The 19,852-nt window shown below is 41.1% G+C and overlaps 2 protein-coding genes across 6 annotated transcripts in view; both read left to right on the forward strand.

Moving 5' to 3' along the window:
* Positions 1–11,849, forward strand: part of TMEM41B (transmembrane protein 41B) — a 31,175-nt gene extending 19,326 nt beyond the window's left edge. Inside the window, exon 7 of the mRNA XM_003412010.4 lies at positions 1,111–11,849. Coding sequence (XP_003412058.1) covers positions 1,111–1,280 — 170 coding nt within the window. The 3' untranslated portion in view covers positions 1,281–11,849. The remainder of the gene's footprint in view (positions 1–1,110) is intronic.
* Positions 11,850–17,034: 5,185 nt separating this feature from the next.
* DENND5A (DENN domain containing 5A) overlaps positions 17,035–19,852 on the forward strand; it is a 111,348-nt gene continuing 108,530 nt past the window's right edge. For 4 of the 5 annotated variants that reach the window (XM_064288454.1, XM_064288458.1, XM_064288455.1 and 1 more), the window contains exon 1: positions 17,036–17,172. In XM_064288454.1, coding sequence (XP_064144524.1) covers positions 17,061–17,172 — 112 coding nt within the window. In that variant the 5' untranslated portion in view covers positions 17,036–17,060. Of the gene's footprint in view, positions 17,173–19,852 lie in introns of all 5 variants that reach the window. The other variant, XM_064288457.1, reaches the window with a different exon arrangement.

Genomic DNA, 19,852 nt, shown 5'->3' on the forward strand with positions numbered 1-19,852 from the left:
ACTTGTAAAATGATTCATTGACAAACTTAAAATTTATATCAGCATGGACAATTTTGTATTTCTAATAATAATGTTATATTTGTGGAATCAGAATTTTTGTCCCTGTATCCTTATCTTTTCAGATGAAATAGCTAGAGATTTAGTTACCTGAGCTTTGGCTAAAGTAATTGATTTTTAATGAGATATGATTGTTCTGTATGTGCTCTTTTATGCATTCTTTTTTGGGTATCATTCCATGTCGGTATATCTTGTACCACTTCATTTTTATTTAAAGCATATCTTATCAGGGTAAACAATTTAGTCAACCTTATTTTTGAGCATTTAGATTGTTTCCAGAGTTTTTATGTAATGCTCTCATGGACATCCTTCAGATTTGCTCATATATACCACTATTTCCTGAAGTTGAAATTGCTGAATCAGCACATTCCCTTTTTTTAAAGGCTTTGATGATACTGTAAAATTATTCTCTAGACACTTTTTATTGTGCTTTAAGTAAAAGTTTATAGCTTAAGTTAGTTTCTCATACAAAAATTTAAACACACATTGTTATGTGACCCTAGTTACTCCCTGGATTTCCTGTGTCCATTTAATTCAGCCAGCTCCTGTCTCTTTCTGCCTTCTCATCTTGCCTCTGGACAGGAGCTGCCATTTTAGTCTTGTGTATCTACTTGAACTAAGATGCACACTCTTCATGAGTATCATTTTATGTCTAATAGTCCAGTCCAATCTTTGTCTGAAGCGTTGGCTTTGAGAATGGTTTTAGTTCTGGCTTAACAGAGAGTCAGGGGGCTATTTCTTCTGGGGTTCCTCCAGTCTCAGACCATTAAGTCTGGCCTTTTTGTTAGTGTTTGAGTTTTGCCGCACTTTTCTCCTCCTCCGTCAGGAACGCTCTGTAGTGTTCCCCGTCAAGGGCGGTCTACAGACTTTTCTTGAGTTTTTTAATTCATTATCCTTAGGAATTCTTTACATGGTAATAACTTGTGGGGCTTTAATTTTTTTTTAATGATTTTTTTTAACAATGGAAATAGCTGTATTTATAGTTTTATGCACAGAAAAATTTTAATTTTTACAAACAAATGGTTTTTATTGTGTTTTCACTTTTTATTTCAGGTGTTGCACCTCCCTCTTTTATAGCTATCAATGCGGGAACAACACTATACCAGCTTACAACAGCAGGTGAAGCTGTTTCCTGGTATTCAGTATTTTTTCTGATGATTTTGGCTGTTCTTTCCATCCTGCCAGCCATTTTCCACAAAAAACTAAAGCAGAAGTATGAGTAAAAAATCATGTGAGTTTTAGTTTTCCCGTCACCATCATCATCCTCTTCATCATCATCATCTCAGGATTAGCAGGAGTATCTACTTATGTGTTAAAATCACCTCTTCAGCAGTTGAAACGAGGAATCAAATTTTCTGTTGGACGTTTAAAATAATGCATTTAATTGACAAGGAGAAAAAAGTAAGAAATGGAAATTGATACACTATAAAAAGTGCTGTCAGTAGTGATGGTAAGCATCTTCTAAATTACTATACAAGAGGGAGCTACAGATAATTACCAACAGCATGGTAGGAAATTCTTGATCCAACTAGTTCATTTATTTCATGAACTAGCCGTACATTCTTACTCATAACTTGATAATTTAATAATATTTCCTCTCATCCCTTAATAATAACTAAAATTAATATACAAAAACAGATTCTGGATTCTTAAAAAAGTGTTGTATTTCTGGCTAAGATCAACCTTCTTTCAGAGCTAAACTTGAAAACTAAAGCTTAAAAGAGATTTACATTTTTTTTCTTCTTTTTACCTTTGAGGTGATAGATTTGTTTAGAGCTTGTGTCTTGGTAAACCACTGAATATGGAAAAGGATATCAAGTTATATCTATTTTGTGAATTTTTTCTTTCTGTTCCAGATTTTTATCATGGATTAGTTTGAAATTTATAATTCTGACCAGCCTGTTTTCATCCTTTTGTCTAGCATATACAAAATGGAGATTATATAATAAGTGTATTATATTTGATGTTGATAATTTATATTCAGATAATATTTTGTTATACAGTTCCCCATTATTATCTTAGAAGGGAATCTAAAAAACAGCAGTCTTATGTGTTAGGTTAATGGTAGTACTTTATATTTTGAAACAAACTTGGTGGTAATGCAGTTCTTAAGTGGTTCAATATAGTAAATTGCTTGGTCCAATGACTAAAATTTACCTCATTTATTTATTAGTTTGGTTATTAAGTTATATATTATGTAATTCTTTTTATGCATGATATATACCTAAAAGAATGCATCGTTTCATTTCTCTTGCCTTTTTTTGTGTTGGGCTGCTTTTGATGAATGCAGCTTCCCAATTTAGTGTTTTTACTTTTTCTAATTCACAAGGTAAGATTAACTTCTAACATGGTAACTAATATATTTAGATAGTATAGTCCTAGAAAAAACTAAACAGCTTTTTGTGGCTTAGTGGTCATGCCCTTGTTTCCTTAATTCTAGGTCATCACCAGTCTAAATTCTCTTGTCAGTTTTACCTTCACTGAAACTTGTTATTATGTTAAAAGTACTTTATTTGTGGGAGAAATCCTTGTATGTTTTTATTGTGAGAAGTATGATCATCCCCAAAGCCTCTTTCTACAACATAATGTGGATTGATTCGTTATTTTTTCTATCACAGTATTAACAAATGGATTTATTGTAAATACAAAGAAAATATATTGATTAATATACTATTCTTGTGTCACCTGGCCTTTTGTGTGAAATTATTTATTATTTCTAGCAAGGCTTTCTTCCTTTCTTATTGACCAGAGACTGAGTAATACAGCTTTTGTTATTTTTACAAATGAACCTAAAATATACCCTTTTTGGACAAAATTCACTAAATATTACCATGTAAAATGTAATTAAGCCAGTTTTTATCAGACTTTTAAAAATAAGAGTTTGGACTCAGGAGAAACCTCACTGTTTACTCTGGTGTGTGTATGTTATGCCTACTCTCTTAACAGAATATTTTCCCTGTCCTTACTGTTGATTGTTTCACTTTGCTGCTTTCCCCTCACACATTCCCACAAGAGAGTATCCAGTCTTTCCAGATTCATCGTCAATGACTGTCAAGAAAGAGTCCCTCACCAGGCTGTATCCTAAATGCAGCTGGTAGCCTGCATTTACAGATTCACAGACTTGGCCTGGAGCCAAATGTAAATTCAAGCGTCAGTCACAGCTTAGACAATTATACAGTAATATCTACAAGAGAGCAAGTGTGTATGTATGTGTGTGTAGGGGAAGAGGTGGGAGGCAGTGAGCAAGCTAGCTAGGAAGCCTGAGGCACTAAGAAAGTGAGACTCTGACCTTCTTCGTTAATAGCCTCTATCTGGAGCTCCACTACTTTGAATGTAATATCTGTAAAATACTATTAATAAATGCAAACAAAAATGTAGTAAGAATACATTGTACTGGAGAAAGTAAAACGTACTTGGGATTTACTTCGTGGAAGTACTTGTATTAAAAAACCTTTCAATGAATAAAAATATTTTCTCTTGACTTTTTTTTTTCATTTTTATTTTGTTGTTAAGAATATACACAGTAAAACATACACCAATTCAACAGCTTCTACATGTGCCATTTAGTGACATTGATTACATTCTTCAAGTTGTGTAACCATCCTCACCCTCCTTTTCTGAGTTGCTCCTTATTAGCATAAGTTCACTGCCCCTAAGGTTCCATTTTATCAAGTTGCTGTTACCAGTTTGATCCTATATAGATAGTTCTTCAAAGAGCATAATGCTCAAGGCAGACCTTTTTTACTAGTTAAGCTATTGTTTGGTTTTAAGAAGACTTAAGGGGGTATCTTTGGTTTAAGTCTTAAAGATTTTTTCAGGCCCGTACTTTCAGGGATTCACCCAGCCTTCATGGCGGCAGGAAACCAAGTCCATGAGAATTTGAAATTCTGTTCTGCATATTCCCCCTTTTGATTAGGATTCTTCTATAGAATCTTCGATCAAAACATTCAGTAATGGTAGCTGGGCATCATCCAGTTCTGGTTTCTTGGCAAAGGAGGCAGTTGTTCACGGAGGCAATGAGCCACACATTCCATGTCCTATTCCCGACTCCTTCCTTTGTTCCTCCACGCAAATAGAGAATTTGTTGTGCCTTGGATGGTTGCTTGCAAGCTTTTAAGACTCCAGGCATTACACAACAAACTAGGAGGTAGAAAAGAAACACTAAACATGTAATTAGGCCAACTAACTGGGATGTCCCATGAAACCATGACCCTGAACCTCCAAACGAAGGAACCAAATAGCATGAAGTTTTTGGTTATGTTATTCTCTTGAATTTTGATGCACATATTTGCCTCTAAGAACAAAGATCTTTAAAATTTTAACCTAGATGGTTGGCTTTTGAGGATCTTAAAGCAAAATTTTAAATTGTAAATAAAGGTAAATATAAAAATTCTCTTTGAAAAAAATAAAAAGGGCCAACATTGCCTGTTGTATAAAAAATTACCTTTCATCTTAAATGCTAGCAAGTGGCCATCTAAGACGCATCAACAAGCCTCTACCCACCTGGATCAAAGGAGAATGAAGAACACCAAGGTCACAAGGTAATTATAAGCCCAAGAGACAGAAAGGGCCTCATGAACTAGAGACTATATCATCCTGGGACCAGAAGAACTAGGTGGTGCCCGGCCACAGCCGATGACTGCCCTGACAGGGAGCACAACAGAGAACCCCTGAGGGAGCAGGAGATCAGTGGGACGTAGACCCCAAATTCTCATAAAAAGACCAGACTTAATGGTCTGACTGAGACTAGAAGGACCCCAGCGGTCATGGTCCCCAAACCTGTTGGCCCAGGACAGGAACTATTCCCAAAGCCAACTCTTCAGACATGGATTGGACTGGACAATGGGGTGGAGAGAGATGCTGATGAGGAGTGAGCTACTTCCATCAGGTGGACACTTGAGACTATGTTGGCATCTGGAGGGTAGAGGGGGTTAGAAACTGGCAAAACGGTCATGAAAGGAGAGACTGGAAGGAGGGAGCGGGCTGACTCATTGGGGGAGAGTAAATGGGAGTATGTAGTAAGGTATATATAAGTTTATATGTGAGAAACTGACTTGTAAACTTAAAGCACAATAAAAATTATTTAAAAAAATTTACCTTTCAGTGTTTGTAATTTAGCTATTTAGAAGGCCGTGTAGAATCCTTCCTTGCAGGTAGCCCCTGACATTCCTTGGTTCCTTGGCAATCCTCACATGGTGTGTGTCTTTCCTGAGGTATGCTTATCTCTGTCTAACCTGTTCTTATAATTTACAAGTTTTTAGGTTTAAGACATACCCTACACTTGCATGGCCTCATTAACATGACATTAGATTCCATTATGAAGGTCATTAGATTACGTCCGCAGAAACAGGGGTTAGGATTCTAACATAATTTTGGGGGACACAATTCAATCCATAATACGTTAATGAGGCTTGAAGAAAAGAAGGGGTAAAGGAACTGAAAAGTCTCCTGGAGGTGAGAGCAAGTAGTGGGAGTGTGGGTGAGGTAAAGCTGGAGGGATAGGAGGGGTGGTCAGATATGTGCACAGCAATTTCAGGCCTCAAGTTTTTCCATTTGGTGGTGAAAGCCTTCTGAGCAAAATGAGGCTGAAGGTTTTCAACTTCCTCCTTTGGAAGAAAGTGCTGTTGAAAAACACTTTGTGAACACGAAGATCTGAATTGGGACAGACATAGGGTATGTACCAGTCAGGGATCAGTGTAGTCAAACCACTCCAGGTTTTGTTTGTTTGAAGTCAAGAAAGGTTTAATGAATAAGTGCATTCTTAAACAAGCTGTGTGTTTTGTTTTTTAATTGACCAGATGTTTTAGGTTAGTTTCCTCATTATTAATGGTGGTACGGTAGGAACATTCCATTATAACGTGCGATATTTTGGAGTTGGTTTGGAGCAACGCTGTTCCAGGTATTTTAAGCAGAAAAGAACTTAATATAGGGAATTTTAGGTGTTTACAAAATCATTGGAAAGTTTGGAGGAGCAAACTTTAAACTGGCCCTCCAGGAATAACTCCTACAAAACTCCAGAATTGGCACTATTGTGTTCAAGAACTCACCACTATGGCTGTGACCCTGGGCTCAGGAGGATAGAATCTAAACTACCACAGCATCCACTGCTGTTTCCTGGGCACTGGAAGAAGGAGTCTGCTCTGCCACTACTACTCTGTCACGTTGTCTACAAAGCTGGAGATAGATACTGGCATCTCTACAACAATATCTGCCTGCTGAAAACAGACAAAAGTAGCGGGAAAATGGCCCCTGTGTCTCTTCTATGTTTAAACCTCTTGCAAGTGCATATAAAATTTGTGAAACCTAATTTATACCCAGAACTCTATAGTTTTTAGAGTTGTTAGCTTTCACTCTTCGGTACAGAAGGGAATAATCAGGGCCAGCTACATTCGCAGGGCCCAGTGCAAAATGAAAATGCAGGTCCCTTATTCAAGTAGCAGGAAAAAAGTGATGTTAAAGGCACAGAAAATAAGATTTTTCCTTTCTTCCAAGGTCTCCCTCCTTTCATAGTGGTTTCTATTTAATGTTTTAAGTAAACAAAAAAAAAATTTAACTATTAGCATAAATTTTACCATTCATCTTATACTGTGCAATACCTGTTTTAAACACAAATGTAAGAGCGTTTAACTCGTAGGCTGAATTACCGAAATTACGCAATTCTTGTTGCAATTCTTACCTGCATATGTACTTCATTCTTACGGGAATAGTGGAAATGCTTCAAAAAGTACCTCAACTGTTTTTTTTTCTTTTTGATTGTAATGTATACACAATGACACAACATTTCATCAGTATCTACACCTACACCTTCAACTGATTTTAATTTCACTTCTTGACATGCCCACATTCTACCAACACTCACCCTCTGCTTACGTGGAAGGAAGGAATAACTGAAAGAAAAAGGAACTATGGGTTGCCCTCTTTCCCTTTTCCCTATGCCATTTTCAGTGGTGATAGGCTAATACAGGGAATTAACACAAAAATTAGAAAGGATGTGATAGAATTCTTTGGTCACTTGTATTACTTGAAATGCCATTATCATTCTTCCTTACAAGCAAGTTCTCCTTTGAACAGAAAGCACAGCCTGTCAGGATTGTCAGCACTCCTAATTATGCAGTTTTAGACTAACAATGCTTACCTTCTACTACCTTTGAGTCTTGCTGAATTCCCACACCTTATAGGTCCACTAAAACTCTCTCTCTGTTCATGGAGTATTCTAAACGCTGTATGGGAATGGGGCAGCAAGGAACTGTGGGCATGGATATTGCCCATATCTCTATTGCTCACATGTGTGCTCTTCTATCTTGCTGGACTCCACTTGCAAAGCACAAGTTCAAAGATAAAATTATTAAGAATTTCAAGACTGTGACAGTAGAGCATTACACCATTATACTAAGTACTGGGCCCTCCTAAGTATAAGGCCCTTTGTCCATATGGGATGCCCATGAAGTTGGCTCTGGAAATAATAGGTGGGAATGGATGTTGCGTGCCAACCAGTATAGAGCATGTACAAACATGAGTAGGAATGGAAGGTGGTCTACTGAGGCAGAAGAGTGAAGCAGAGGCACAGAAAGAAGCCATGTGATGAGACAGTATCCCTGATGTCGACTTTGCAGTTCTGTGAGGCCCAGTTTTACTTCCTGTGTCCTGCTATTTACCAAGACCATGTTGGGCAATGTAGAGAAAGTGCCAGCCCCACTGTTAGCTTATATGGTGACTTTGTGTGAACGACACAAACATTCCCCTTCCTGAGATACTTTACTGCCATCTATTGGAAAACTGTCATAATAACTACTATATAAATTAATAATAGAGAGGAGCCCTGGTGGTACAGTGGTTAAGAGCTTGGCTGCTAATCAAAAGGTCAGCAATTTGAATCCACCAGCTGCCCCTAGAAAGCCCTATGGGGGCAATTCTACTCTGACCTATAGGGTCACTAAGAATCAGAAAAGACAGGATGGCAACCCGTTTGGTTTGGTTTTTTGGTACTGTGAATGGTGTCTCATGGGAAATGTTTTATCTGTGCAAATGTAAGTCCCCCCCACCTGTCACCTCAGGGCCTCTGAGGGGCAGAGGCACAAATGCTGATAACTCACAACCTGAGCTTAGCAAAGTCAGTGGACAACAGACAGGAGTTAAGGGGGCAAAACAAGGGATAGCCCAGCCATAACCCTGAATTTCAGTCTCAGAGGTGAAAGGTTGTAATCAGAAGGAGTAGTTCCCCACTTTACATTGCCTTGTCCCTGGCAGGGCATGAAGACTGTAGTGGTGGGGGCTTTGGGCCAGTTCCAGTATTTCACAAAGCCCAGTGGGTGAGAATCATTTTAATCTAGGAGAAGCTGGGACAGGCCAACAAAATGTCCTTTCTTTTTTTCCTTCTGGCTGGAATTATATTAATTCTTTTGTGGCCACTCTTATTAACCCGAGCCATGGTGTTTTCAATCGCCTCATATGCATGCGAAAGCTGGACAACAAGAAATAAGGAACACCGAAGAGAACTGATGCCTTTGAATTGTAGTGCTGGTGAAGAATATTGAATATACCATGGACTGCCAAAAGAACGAACAAACCTGCCTTGGAAGAAGTATAACCAGAACGTTCCTTAGAAGCAAGGATGGCGAGACTACATCTCACATACTTTGGACATGTTATCAGGAGGGATCAGTCCCTGGAGAAGGACGTTGTGCTTGGTAAAGTAGAGGGTCATCGAAAAAGAGGAAGACTCTCAACGAGATGGATTAACACAGTGGCTGCAACTATGGGCTTATGCATGGTAATAATTACGAGGACAGCATAGGACCGGGCAGTATTTTGTTCTGTTGTGCATACGGTTGCCATGAGTCAGAACCACTCAATGGCACCTAACAACAACTGACTACCTTGTGCTAACTGAAAGACCTGAGAATCACATTAATGCATCTTTTGTTAATAAAAAATGGGGAAACTGACTATAAATGTTATTTGTTTCAGAGGTGAAAATATTTCTAATCATGGGGTCCCTAGAGTGGGAAAGCAATAAAAATGTTCCCAAAGGTGCAGATATTGAAAACCATTGCTGCCAGCCAGGCCATTCTTCATAAAGTGGGTAAGTCAAAGACTTGAGAGGGCAAGGGACCTGCCTGAGGTCACATGATCTGAGTAAACTGCAGAATTATGATTCTAACTTGGGTCTCTTAGCTCCTGAACCAGGGCTCTTTCTCAATCCCCAAGAGGTGACAGCTTCTTCTTTCTTCTTCCTCTTCTTAAAATTTCATAAACTTTTATTCAGACTTACAGAAAAAAAAACTTCATAAACATTTGTCAAAAGATTACGGATATTGTTAATATATTGCTTTAATAACAATTTTTAAGCTCCAAGCTTGCTTACTAGTGACCTAATAACAGCTCCAAGCTTACTAATGACCTAATAACAGCTCTTATTTTTTCATAGAGCAGATTAAACTGTACTCTTAAAAGCAAAACATCTCCTTATATATGAATAAGACATATGTTCCCCTAATGCAATCTAAGACATAATGCCCTGAACTTTAGAAAATCAGTTTATTTTAATTAAAGGCAATTCTTGATATCTTAAAAGTCTTGTAATATTATTTTAATTGTCAAATTTTTTACAGTAAGTGTAATGGTTTCAATAATTAGATATTATTAATTTATCTCTATATAATAATTTTTATATTTTTTCTCTGTCATGCCAAAAGGCAGATTGATACAACCCAGAAAATTGATAGTATGAATCTGTACGTTTTTGTTTAGCATCAGTTGGAAAAACCTTAAAATATTTGATTATTAATTTTATAAATTTTATACCCTTTTTTATTAAGGTATAATTTATATTGTCATGGTTATCTAGGGCTGCCATAACAGAAATATCACAAGTGGATGGCTTTAACAAAGAGAAATTTATTTTCTCATAGTCTAGTAGGTTACAAGTCCAAATTCAGGGCATCAGCTTCAGGGGAAGGCTTTCTCTCTCTGTAGGCTCTGGAGGAAGGTCTTTGTCCTCAACCTTCCCCTGGTCAAGGAGCTTCTCAGGTATAGGGACCCCGTGTCCAAAGGACATGCTCTGCTCCTGGTGCTGCTTTCTTGGTGGTATGAGGTCCCCAACCCTCTGCTTGCTTCCTTTTCCTTTTATCTCTTGAGAGATAAAAGGTGGTGCTGGCCACACGCCAGGGAAATTCCTTTTACCTTGGGTCAGAGAGGTGACCTGAGTAAGGGTAGTGTTACAATCCTACCCTAATCCTCTCAACATAAAATTACAATCACAAAATGGAGGATGACCACACAATACCAGGAATCATGGCCTAAGGAAGTTGATAACACACATTTTTGGGGGACATAATTCAATCCATGACATGTATGCAGTAAAATTCACTCTTTTTAGTGTACAGTACAGTTCTGTGAATTTTGACAAACATGAATAATTGCGTAATCACCACTACAATCAAAATATGTAATAATTTCATCACTCCCCAGAAACGTTTGAGAGCTTAGCCTCTGCTAAATATATCTTCATTTTGGGGTCTGATCCAAGGGCCGTTCACTTCCTCTCATTAGACAACTGGGCCTTTCCCAGGAAGCTCTTGGGCCTCAGGCTGATGGGAATAGTGAGGTCACTGTGTTCACACTCAGAGAGAAAGGGCTGGGTGTAGCAGATATAAGGCCATTCCTCCAGGCTTTCAAAAGGTTCTCATTCTAGAAGGGGACACAGGGGAAGAGGAGAGGGGGGCTGAGGGGAGTACCAGCTGAGTCTCTCCTGGGTTTGATCAGACAGCCAGTGTCCCTCTGCTTCCCTGGTTCAGCCACCCTGCCTGGCCTCAGCCTCCTCAGATACACACACACACACACACACACACACACACACAAAATGCACACATAGAATTATCTTTACAGGCAAATACACAAATATATATCTAACATCTATAAACACATACATATATATGATAACTCTCTACACAAATGCATACTCACATGTAAACAAGCTCAGGCAGACATGCACACACTGATACAAATACAGATTCCCACACACTACTTTAGGGAAAGTTGCATCACTTGGGGGCATTATCTGCAATTTGCTCCTCCTGTTGCTCAACTTCGTACTTCCCCATGCCGTGAGGCATCAGTTGCTGCCTGATGCTGACTCTCCGTTGGGGCTGCCTTCCTGCTGTGAATTATGGATGGAAAAAAAAAACAGGATGATGTCTGATTTTCTACTGATTTGGGCAGCTTGTGTTATTGAGAGATGTGAGAAGCCTGATGCTGGTTACAAGTGAGGTGTTAGGAGCTGGCAGGACAGTAAGGCATGGGAAAGTGACGTGTATGTGACTCCACTTGTAGAGACAGATCACTGTGCAGAGAGCTCGCTGCCAGAGATGGCTATCGGTGTGTCACTCTATACCTAACTGTTTTTGTGTTTCTAGTCTTGGGAAAGCCCATATTTGTGGCATTCGCACTTTTCTGTATGATCAGTGGGATTTATCTCAGCTTGCACATGGTAAATTCTTCATTGAGCTTTGGAGAGAAAGGGTATGCCTGTGGGTTCATCAGCTGATCTTTTTTTTTTTTTTTAATTAAAATGTTTTATGTATTTTTGGTGAAAATATACACAGCAAAACAGGTTCCCAGTCAACAATTTTTATGCATAATATTCAGTGACGTTGTTTACATTTTTCAAATTGTGTCAATATTCTCATTTTTTCTGTTTTAGTTGTTCCATTCCCATTAACTTAGTCTTACAGCTCCCCAACTTTCTCATCTATGCTTTAGAGTAACTGTTGTCCTTTTTTTTTTTTTAAAAAGAGCACAGTAGTCAAAGGTGACATTCTTTACTTTTTTGAGCCAATTTGCCATTTCGTTAAAAGGTGACTTTGGGGGATAGTTTTGCTTCAAAGTTTAAAAAGTATCTCAGGGCAATAGTCTTGAGGATTCCTTCAGTCTCAATGAGTCCAGTAAGTCTGGATTCTTGAGAATTTGAAGGATTTTTTTTTTTTGGATGTGTGTCTGTATACACATCAAAACAAACAAACAAAAACCCCAAACCCGTGGCCATTGAGTCATTTCTGATTCATGGTAACCCCATGTGTTACAGAGTAAAACTGTATTCTTGGCTGTCACTGCCACTGGAAGCAGATCGCCAGGCCTTTCTTCTGCAATGCTGCTGGGTGGGTTCAAACTGACAACCTTTAGGTTAGTAGTTGAGTTCAAACTATTTGTGCCACCCAGGAACCTTATACACATATATAACCAAAAAATCCAAACCCATTGTCATCGAGTAAATTCCAACTGATAGTGACCCTATAGGACAAAGTAGAACTGCCCCATAGGGCTTCCAAGGAGTGGCTGATGGCTTCCAACTGCCAAGCTTTTGGTTAACATCCATAATGCTTAACTATTGCGGCGCACCAGGGCTCCATACACGTGTATATATGTGTATGTATTAAGCAAAGGCGAAGAAACTGATTTATTAATATAAATCGTATACCTTTTTCTTTATATTAAAAATAAGGAGTTGTTACATGCACTGAATATATCGTTATATTTTATCTAATATGAAGTTATTTTTTATTTCACAGTTTTTCCCTTATTCCTATACCGTAATAGCTTTATCTAGCAACACTCACTAAAGTAGAGGTAGTTAAAAAGTTATGCAGAAGTTACAAAGTATTTTTCAAAATATGTTTAGGGTTTTTTTTTTCTGGCTTTCATGTCACCAGAATGTTCTTTCAGTAGTTCTTGTTCTTTTTTCAATGTCCTTTTAGAACTTTCTGAACCAGACAATTTAAAAGGATTTCAAAGTTAGAAATGTTCAGAACCAATAGAATTTTCTGATGAATATTATGTGGAGTATATACGTGTGTGTGTGTGTGTGTGTGTGTGTGTGTGTGTAAAGATTTTTGGCCTAAGTTGAAAGAATGGAGATGCCATTTACTGAGATGGGAAAAGACTGTGAAAGGGGTAGAGTTATTCTGGGAAATCAGAAATTTGTTTTTAAACTTGTTAATATTGAACTCCTCTTAGACATTCAAATTGAGATGACAAGGAGCCATGGATATACAAATCTGGAATTTAAGGGCAAGCTTAACACAACTGAGGTTTATTTCTTGTTCACAAAACAGCCCAGTGGGTATTCTTGGTTAGTTGGAGCCTTTCCTCCATGAGCTTGATTCAGAGACTCAGGCTTCTTTTGTATTCTGTTTTGCCATTGATTAGAACCTCAGAACCCTCTACTTCTAGCTGGTGGAAGGCAAAAAAGAGAGAAGGAAGAAGCCTCACTTGATTCTTAAAAGCCCTGACCGAGCAGTAACATACATCAACCTTGTTCACATTCCATTGGTGAAAACTAGTCTTGTGGGTACTTCTGGATGTGTGTGGGGTGGGGGGGTGGTGCAGGGGGGTGTGTAGGAAGATGCTTCCTAGAGATAACCCTATGGAAGGAGGAGTATGATTTTTTGGTGGACAGCAAGCCAACTCTACCATACCATCTATATTCTACCACTCCTCTCGCTCCCAACCCCCTCCAGACACTCTAGCCTCTTTGTTGCTACTTGAACATCTTAGCCAAGTTTCTGTCTCACACCCCTTCCTGGAATTATTTTCCCCTAGATGTCCATACTCTCTCATGTCCCTCATGCTGAAACTGGTGCCCAGGTTGTCATTTACTAAGAGTATATTATATTCCAGAACTATCTATGTGGGATCAAGTTGACAACAACTTGAAAGATTAGATAGGAACCTTATGGGGCAGTGAGTTTATGTTAATGGGGGAGGAACAACTCAGAAAAGGAAGGTGAGAATGGTTGTGCAACTTGAAGAATGTAATCAATGTCACTGAATTGTACACGTAGAAACTGTTGAATTGGTGTATGTTTTGCTGTGTATATTCTTAACAAAAAACCCGAAAACCAAACCTAGTGCCATCGAGTCGATTCCAACTCATAGTGACCCTATAGGATGGAGCAGAACTGCCCCATAGAGTTCCCAAGGAGTGCCTGGTGGATTTGAACTGCCAACCCTGTGGTTACCAGCCGTAGCACTTAACCACTATGCCACCAGGGTTTCCATTCTTAACAACAACAAAATAAATACAATTAAAAAAAGAGTATACTATGTTTCAGATATTTAAAATTTCTTTTATCATTAATTTTTTATTAACTTTTGAGTATTCAAAGCAATCCTATGAGGGGTATAAATGATTATTCTCATTCCGGAGAAGTTACCTGGTGTGTCTCAGCCACACAGCCAATAAGAGGGGGAGTGGGGATTTAAACACTATCACTTAGAAGCATCCAGCATTGTTTTTTACCTGACTTTCTAAGAAGCAATCACTCTGCCAAATGAATTTCCTGTTGGGAAGGAGATCACTTTACAGTTGAATATTCTGGGCCTCCCAGCAGCTACATTTCCCAGGGCGAATGAATTAATACAGTCATGCTTTTGTCTCTAATTTGTGCTTTATGAGTTTAGTTAGTTAGTGTAGAGATCTTGCAGCAGCTGATCACCCTGGACGAATTGGATTAAAAGTTTCTGGACATTTATCCCCCTTTCAAGTCACTTCTTCCTCATCACCCCCAGAGTGATCATTCTATAATATGGATCAGATCTTGTCATTCCTCAGCTAAAAAACCCCAAAAAACCAAACCCACTGCGATCGAGTCAATTCCGACTCATAGTGACCCTATAGGACAGAGTAGAACTGCCTCACAGGGTTTCCAAGGAGCTACTGATTTTTTTTTTTACTGATGGATTTGAACTGCCAACCTTTTGGTTAGCAGCCATAGCTCTTAACCATTATGCCACCAGGGTTTCCTCTCAGCTAAAATTCCTTTAATTTCCCCCACCACCTCACACTTTACAGGGTAAATTCCTTAGCCTGACATTTAAGGCCTTTGCTGCTCTGTCCACCTCTTCCCTCCTTGGTTTCATCCCCCTTTAATTCTCAATCTCTCATCACAGTGAATTACTTGCCGTTCCTCAAATGTAACATTTTATCTGTCACCTCCCTGGTGTTGCACGTTCTGCCTGAAACTTCTTCCCCTCCCCCTTTTACCTAAGAAACTCCTGTTCATTCTCCATAACTCAGTCAGATCATACCTCCTTCTGAAAGCCTCCACTGACCATCCTCCAACCTGGAGAGGTACCCCTATTCTGTGCTCTGTAACCATGTAGCTCTCTGAGTCCCCTTACTGTCTCTGTCCCTAGCATACAGGACACCTAGGATGGGGCATTGCCCTGAGTGGACTTTGTGAAGTTCCCTTCTCCTCTTCACTCTTCTCCCACAGTTCAGGCAGGTTAGATACAGAGAAGAGCAGGTGTTATGGCTCCAGGTGACGTTGGCTGTGACCTCTAGGCCACTCTTCCCAAAGGAACCAATACTTGAGAAAAGTACTCAGGAGAGAACTCAGGAGAGAGCCCAGATTCAGCCCTCGGGGAAACCAGCTGCCTTCTAGGGCCCTTAGGGACAGACTGCCTGAGCAAATCTTGAGCACAACTCTTGCTGGAATAGTAATAATAATCTCTAATATTTACTGACTGCCTTCTGTTTTCCAGGCACTATTCTTCACCTAGAGGATGGAGCAGAACTGCCCTACTGGGTTTCCAAGGAGTGGCTGGTGGATTCCAACTGTCCACCCTTTGGTTAGCAGCCATAGCTCCTAACTACTGTGCCACCAGGGCTCCAATTCTTTACCTATATGTGCATTTATCTTACTTTAGTCTTTACAAGACCATGACTGCTGGCACAGAGATATTAAGCAACTTGCCCAAGGTCATTCAGTAAGTGATAAAGAGTCAGGATTCACATCTGAGCATTCTGTTTCTAGAGCCTACAGTACTAGCCACTATACTGTATTACATTCTTGGTCTCTGATCTCCAGTTTTCAACAAAGACATTGGGAAACAAAAGCGGAGGGTCTCAAGACTGGGATCAAGAGGCAAGTTCCCCTCCCCCTCATCCTCTGTTCTTGAAGGCCAGCTGGCTCAGGGGTGGATCTGAGAATTCTCGGTGGAAACAGAAGGGGAGCCCCCAAGTGGCAGAGGCCTCTTGAGGTGCCTTCAGAGAAAAGGGGAGCTCCTGGTGACAGGAAAAGGCCTGGCTTATGGTGGGAGAGGGGGAGTTAGCAGACCCAGTATCCTAGTCCAGGCTATGTCTATTGGATTCAATGTGACCTTGGGAAAATTCTTGCTTGTCTCTGAGACTCAGTTTCCCCATCTGTAAAATAAGGATAGATATAGGACGAGCTGACCCGCTTCCACCAAAAGAGGGGCATCCTCTGCTTTACCGGATTAAGGGTCCGGCACGGACGCCATGCAATGGGGGCAGGGAGAAGGCGCTATTTTAAGTCTAGGCCGATGGCCTGGCGGTGGGATGTGGTGGGCTTCCGAGCTCAATCCTGCACCCTTACCCCCGTGACAAGGCCGGGCTAAGGGGGTTTCGGGTAGTGGGGTAGTAGTGGGGGAGAGTGGAACATGGGCCAGGGTCTCTGCTTTGCAGGGCACGTTCATTCCTCCCACACCTCTTCAGTCCTCTCAGAAGAGTTGCAGCCCCGGACGTGGCGGCTGCGGGCTGAGTGGCAGCCGCGGGCCGCGCTGCGGCGACCGCCTGGGAAGCTGCGGCCCGCTGGGCCCGAAGAGCATCACGTCATCCTTTCCGCTAGACGCCCGCCCCTCCTCGACGGCGCCTGCGCAGGCGCGGCTGGAGCGGGGCCGCGGTGGGGCTCCACTCAGCGCTTTCCGCCCTTCTCCAGACTCGGTCGGGCCGCGGCGCTCTCGGCTGGTGGCGGCGGCGGCGGCGCGGGGGGGACGGCGTCCAGGATGCGGCACGGGGCGGCCCGGTGCCCCCCCGTCCCGTCACGGCAGCCGCGGCGGCCGCGGGGACCGGGCCAGGGCCGGGGGCGGCGGCCGGAGCCGCGGTAGCGGCGGCGGCGGGAGGGGCGGCCTGAGGGCGGGCGGGCGCCCGGGTGCGGGGGCTCCGCGCCGTTCCGCACGGCCCGGTCCGTCTCGGTCCCGGCGCCATGAGCGGCGGCGGCGGCGGCGGAGGGGGCTCGGCGCCCAGTCGCTTTGCCGACTACTTTGTCATCTGCGGGCTGGACACCGAGACCGGGCTGGAGCCGGACGAGCTGTCGGGTGAGTGAGCGACGAGCTCGGGGTCGCTTCACCGTGCCCGCTGCGTCCGGAGGCCCCGGCGAGCCCCCCGCTTTGTCCTGGGAGCCGGGCGAGGGTTAAAACCGGGAAGAACGCCGGGAAGGGGGCATTGGGCCTGAGGAGGGGAAGCGGGACGAGGGGCTCCGAGCAGCGAGGGGTCAGAACGGCCCCTCCGGTCCGACTGCGCCGGGGGCATGGGGTCGGGGACAAGGAGGAGAAGAGAGTTGTGTGTTCTCGGTCTGGTGTAGGCTGAGTGACTTAGTATTAAAGAAAGGGAAGCCAGTCCTCGAACACTCATTAAGGAGGGAAGAAGGCATCCCACGTCCTAGTGAAAGTTCCACTCAGACTTAAAAAAAAAAAAGCAAAACAAAAACTTGGTGAGTTTATTTGGCCTCTTCCCAAGAAGCCTGTTCTAACAGTCGCTCGAAACCGTTATAGCCCAGCCCTGGGCTGGGCCCCTGGGTTTATCCTACAGATTGCAGCTCTTATCTACAGATCTGTGTGGGACATGAAATAGTAAAGTGAGCTTGGGCTTGGGCTGCACCAGGAAGGGTGAGAATATCCTTGGCCCAGTATCTTGGGGCCAGTCTTTTTATGAAAAGTAACTTATGACCTTTATGAGGCCAAAGCCATTTTTTTAATAAATAAGCGACACAAACCAGCAAGTTGGAGAACCTGGTTTGTGTTATGATGCTTCTCAAGGAACCTATCAAAGGAGGAGTGATGAGGAAGTGAAAATGGGGTCCTTGATCAGATTTGGCACTAATTGCAGAAGGGCAAAACAGCTCTGTGAATTCCATCGCACTTTCGTTGGAGCCGTTGAATTGCACCCGTTTTGGAAAAGTTTTTGTCCGGGGTCCCATTAGCACGTTTCATGTGGGTGGTTTGTTGGGTTATACTTTGAGGTTATGTTGTTTGTTGTGTGCCTTCCAGTTGATTCTGACTCATACGATCGACCCTGTGAGGTTATACAGTTATCCTGATTTGTTGAGGGAAACTCATTTCCACTTTTCTCTTATGATGTATTCACTGTAAAGTTTCTCTCCTAAAAGTGATTATCCTGTTGACTAGTTTTACTTTGCTTTAGAGATGACGGACGGTTTTTTTTTTTTCCTGTTACCAGAAAAATTCCAGTGTTTCTTATGAAAAAAAAAAAAATCAAGTGTATATTTAAAATGACAAAAATGGACTTAAAAAATGTGATAAATTGATTCCTTAACAAGATCAAAAAAATACTGCTTCCTCTACTAGCAAATGGAGGAAAAAAATCATGAAACAATAACTAATACTAGGCCTTTGTCAGTGTAGTTTCATTGTTTCAAGCTTACTTTTTTTTAGGTCTTCATATTCATGTAATACAGATGTTAATATTTTATCTGTGTTTTACATGTATTAAATGTGTGACTTTGTGATATTGTTGTTGGAATTAAGTTTAAGGTATTGAAGCTGTAACGGACCTCAGAGAAGAAAATGAGGCCTAGGAAAGACAGTAGGGCCTAGGTCCCGCTAGTTAATTGCCTAACTCTTGGTCCAGTGTGCCTCTTACATCCCCAAATTGCATCTTATTGCCCTCATTGGGCCTTTAGAGAACATTAACATGTTGAGAAAGATTAAAAATAACACTGTTCTGTCCAATAAAAGAAACTTTAAGGTGATGGAATAAACCAATATTATTTTAATGCTGCACTTTGAAGAATCTATTAAATTGTATAGACATTTGGTTTTAGAAAATAAAGAGGAGAGTTTCAAATCATAAAGCATTGGAGTGAAGCTGGAAAGCGACTGTTATTGAGAGCATGGGCTTTAGAGTCAAACATTTCTGCTCTGCTATTGACTATGTGTCTGGGGCCAAGTTAGGTAACTCTGCCAGGGTCCTTATCTATAAAAAAGAGAATGTAAATACAAAGTATCTCACCAAGTAGACCCTCAGAAATGTTAATTCTCTTTTAATGAATTAAAATGATCTGCCTTTTCAGCAAGCTTAAACTATATCTCTGTGAAAGCTTATTACAATAGCAAGGAAGGGTAGATGAGTTGTATGAAATGTATAAAGAAGGATATTTTCTGTCTTTTTAAATATGGTTGCAGTAGTGGAATGCCAAAACCATTTATCGAATAGGTAGCCTTTATTAGAATAGGAACTGATTGAAGGATTTTTTTTTCCCCCTTTTATTTCATTTCTGGTGGGTTGGTTGGGAATTTGAACTACCCTGAGGGGATCTTTGAATAAAACAAAACAGAATACAATTGCTTTGTGCTGAGACTCTCCAGGGTGCATTTTCACTTTTCAGCTTGCCTTATTTCTCTAAAACTGATGATGACATAGTAATTGAAACTGTAGGAAATTATGAATTGTACCCAGGTCCTCCAGGGAGGTACTGAGGAGTTTATGTTATCTCTAAGCAAATTAAGTTATATGTCTCAGGTAGATTCTGTATCCTTAAAAAGTGAACCCAGAATTACCAAATCAAAGATGCTCAGTGTTCGTTCTGGTTTTGTGGAGAAGGGTCAAGATTCAGTCGTCTCTGTGACAGTTAACTTGGAGCTTGCTGTGTTGGATCTTGACTCAGATCATTTCTTGAAGACTCAAGCATTTAGGCAAGTCATGTAGCTATTTGTTGTGCAAGGAACTGAGGAAGGTGTAAAAATTATTTTTTTTTTC

The sequence above is a fragment of the Loxodonta africana genome, chromosome 7 (assembly GCF_030014295.1).
Source record: "Loxodonta africana isolate mLoxAfr1 chromosome 7, mLoxAfr1.hap2, whole genome shotgun sequence".
NCBI lineage: Eukaryota > Metazoa > Chordata > Mammalia > Proboscidea > Elephantidae > Loxodonta > Loxodonta africana.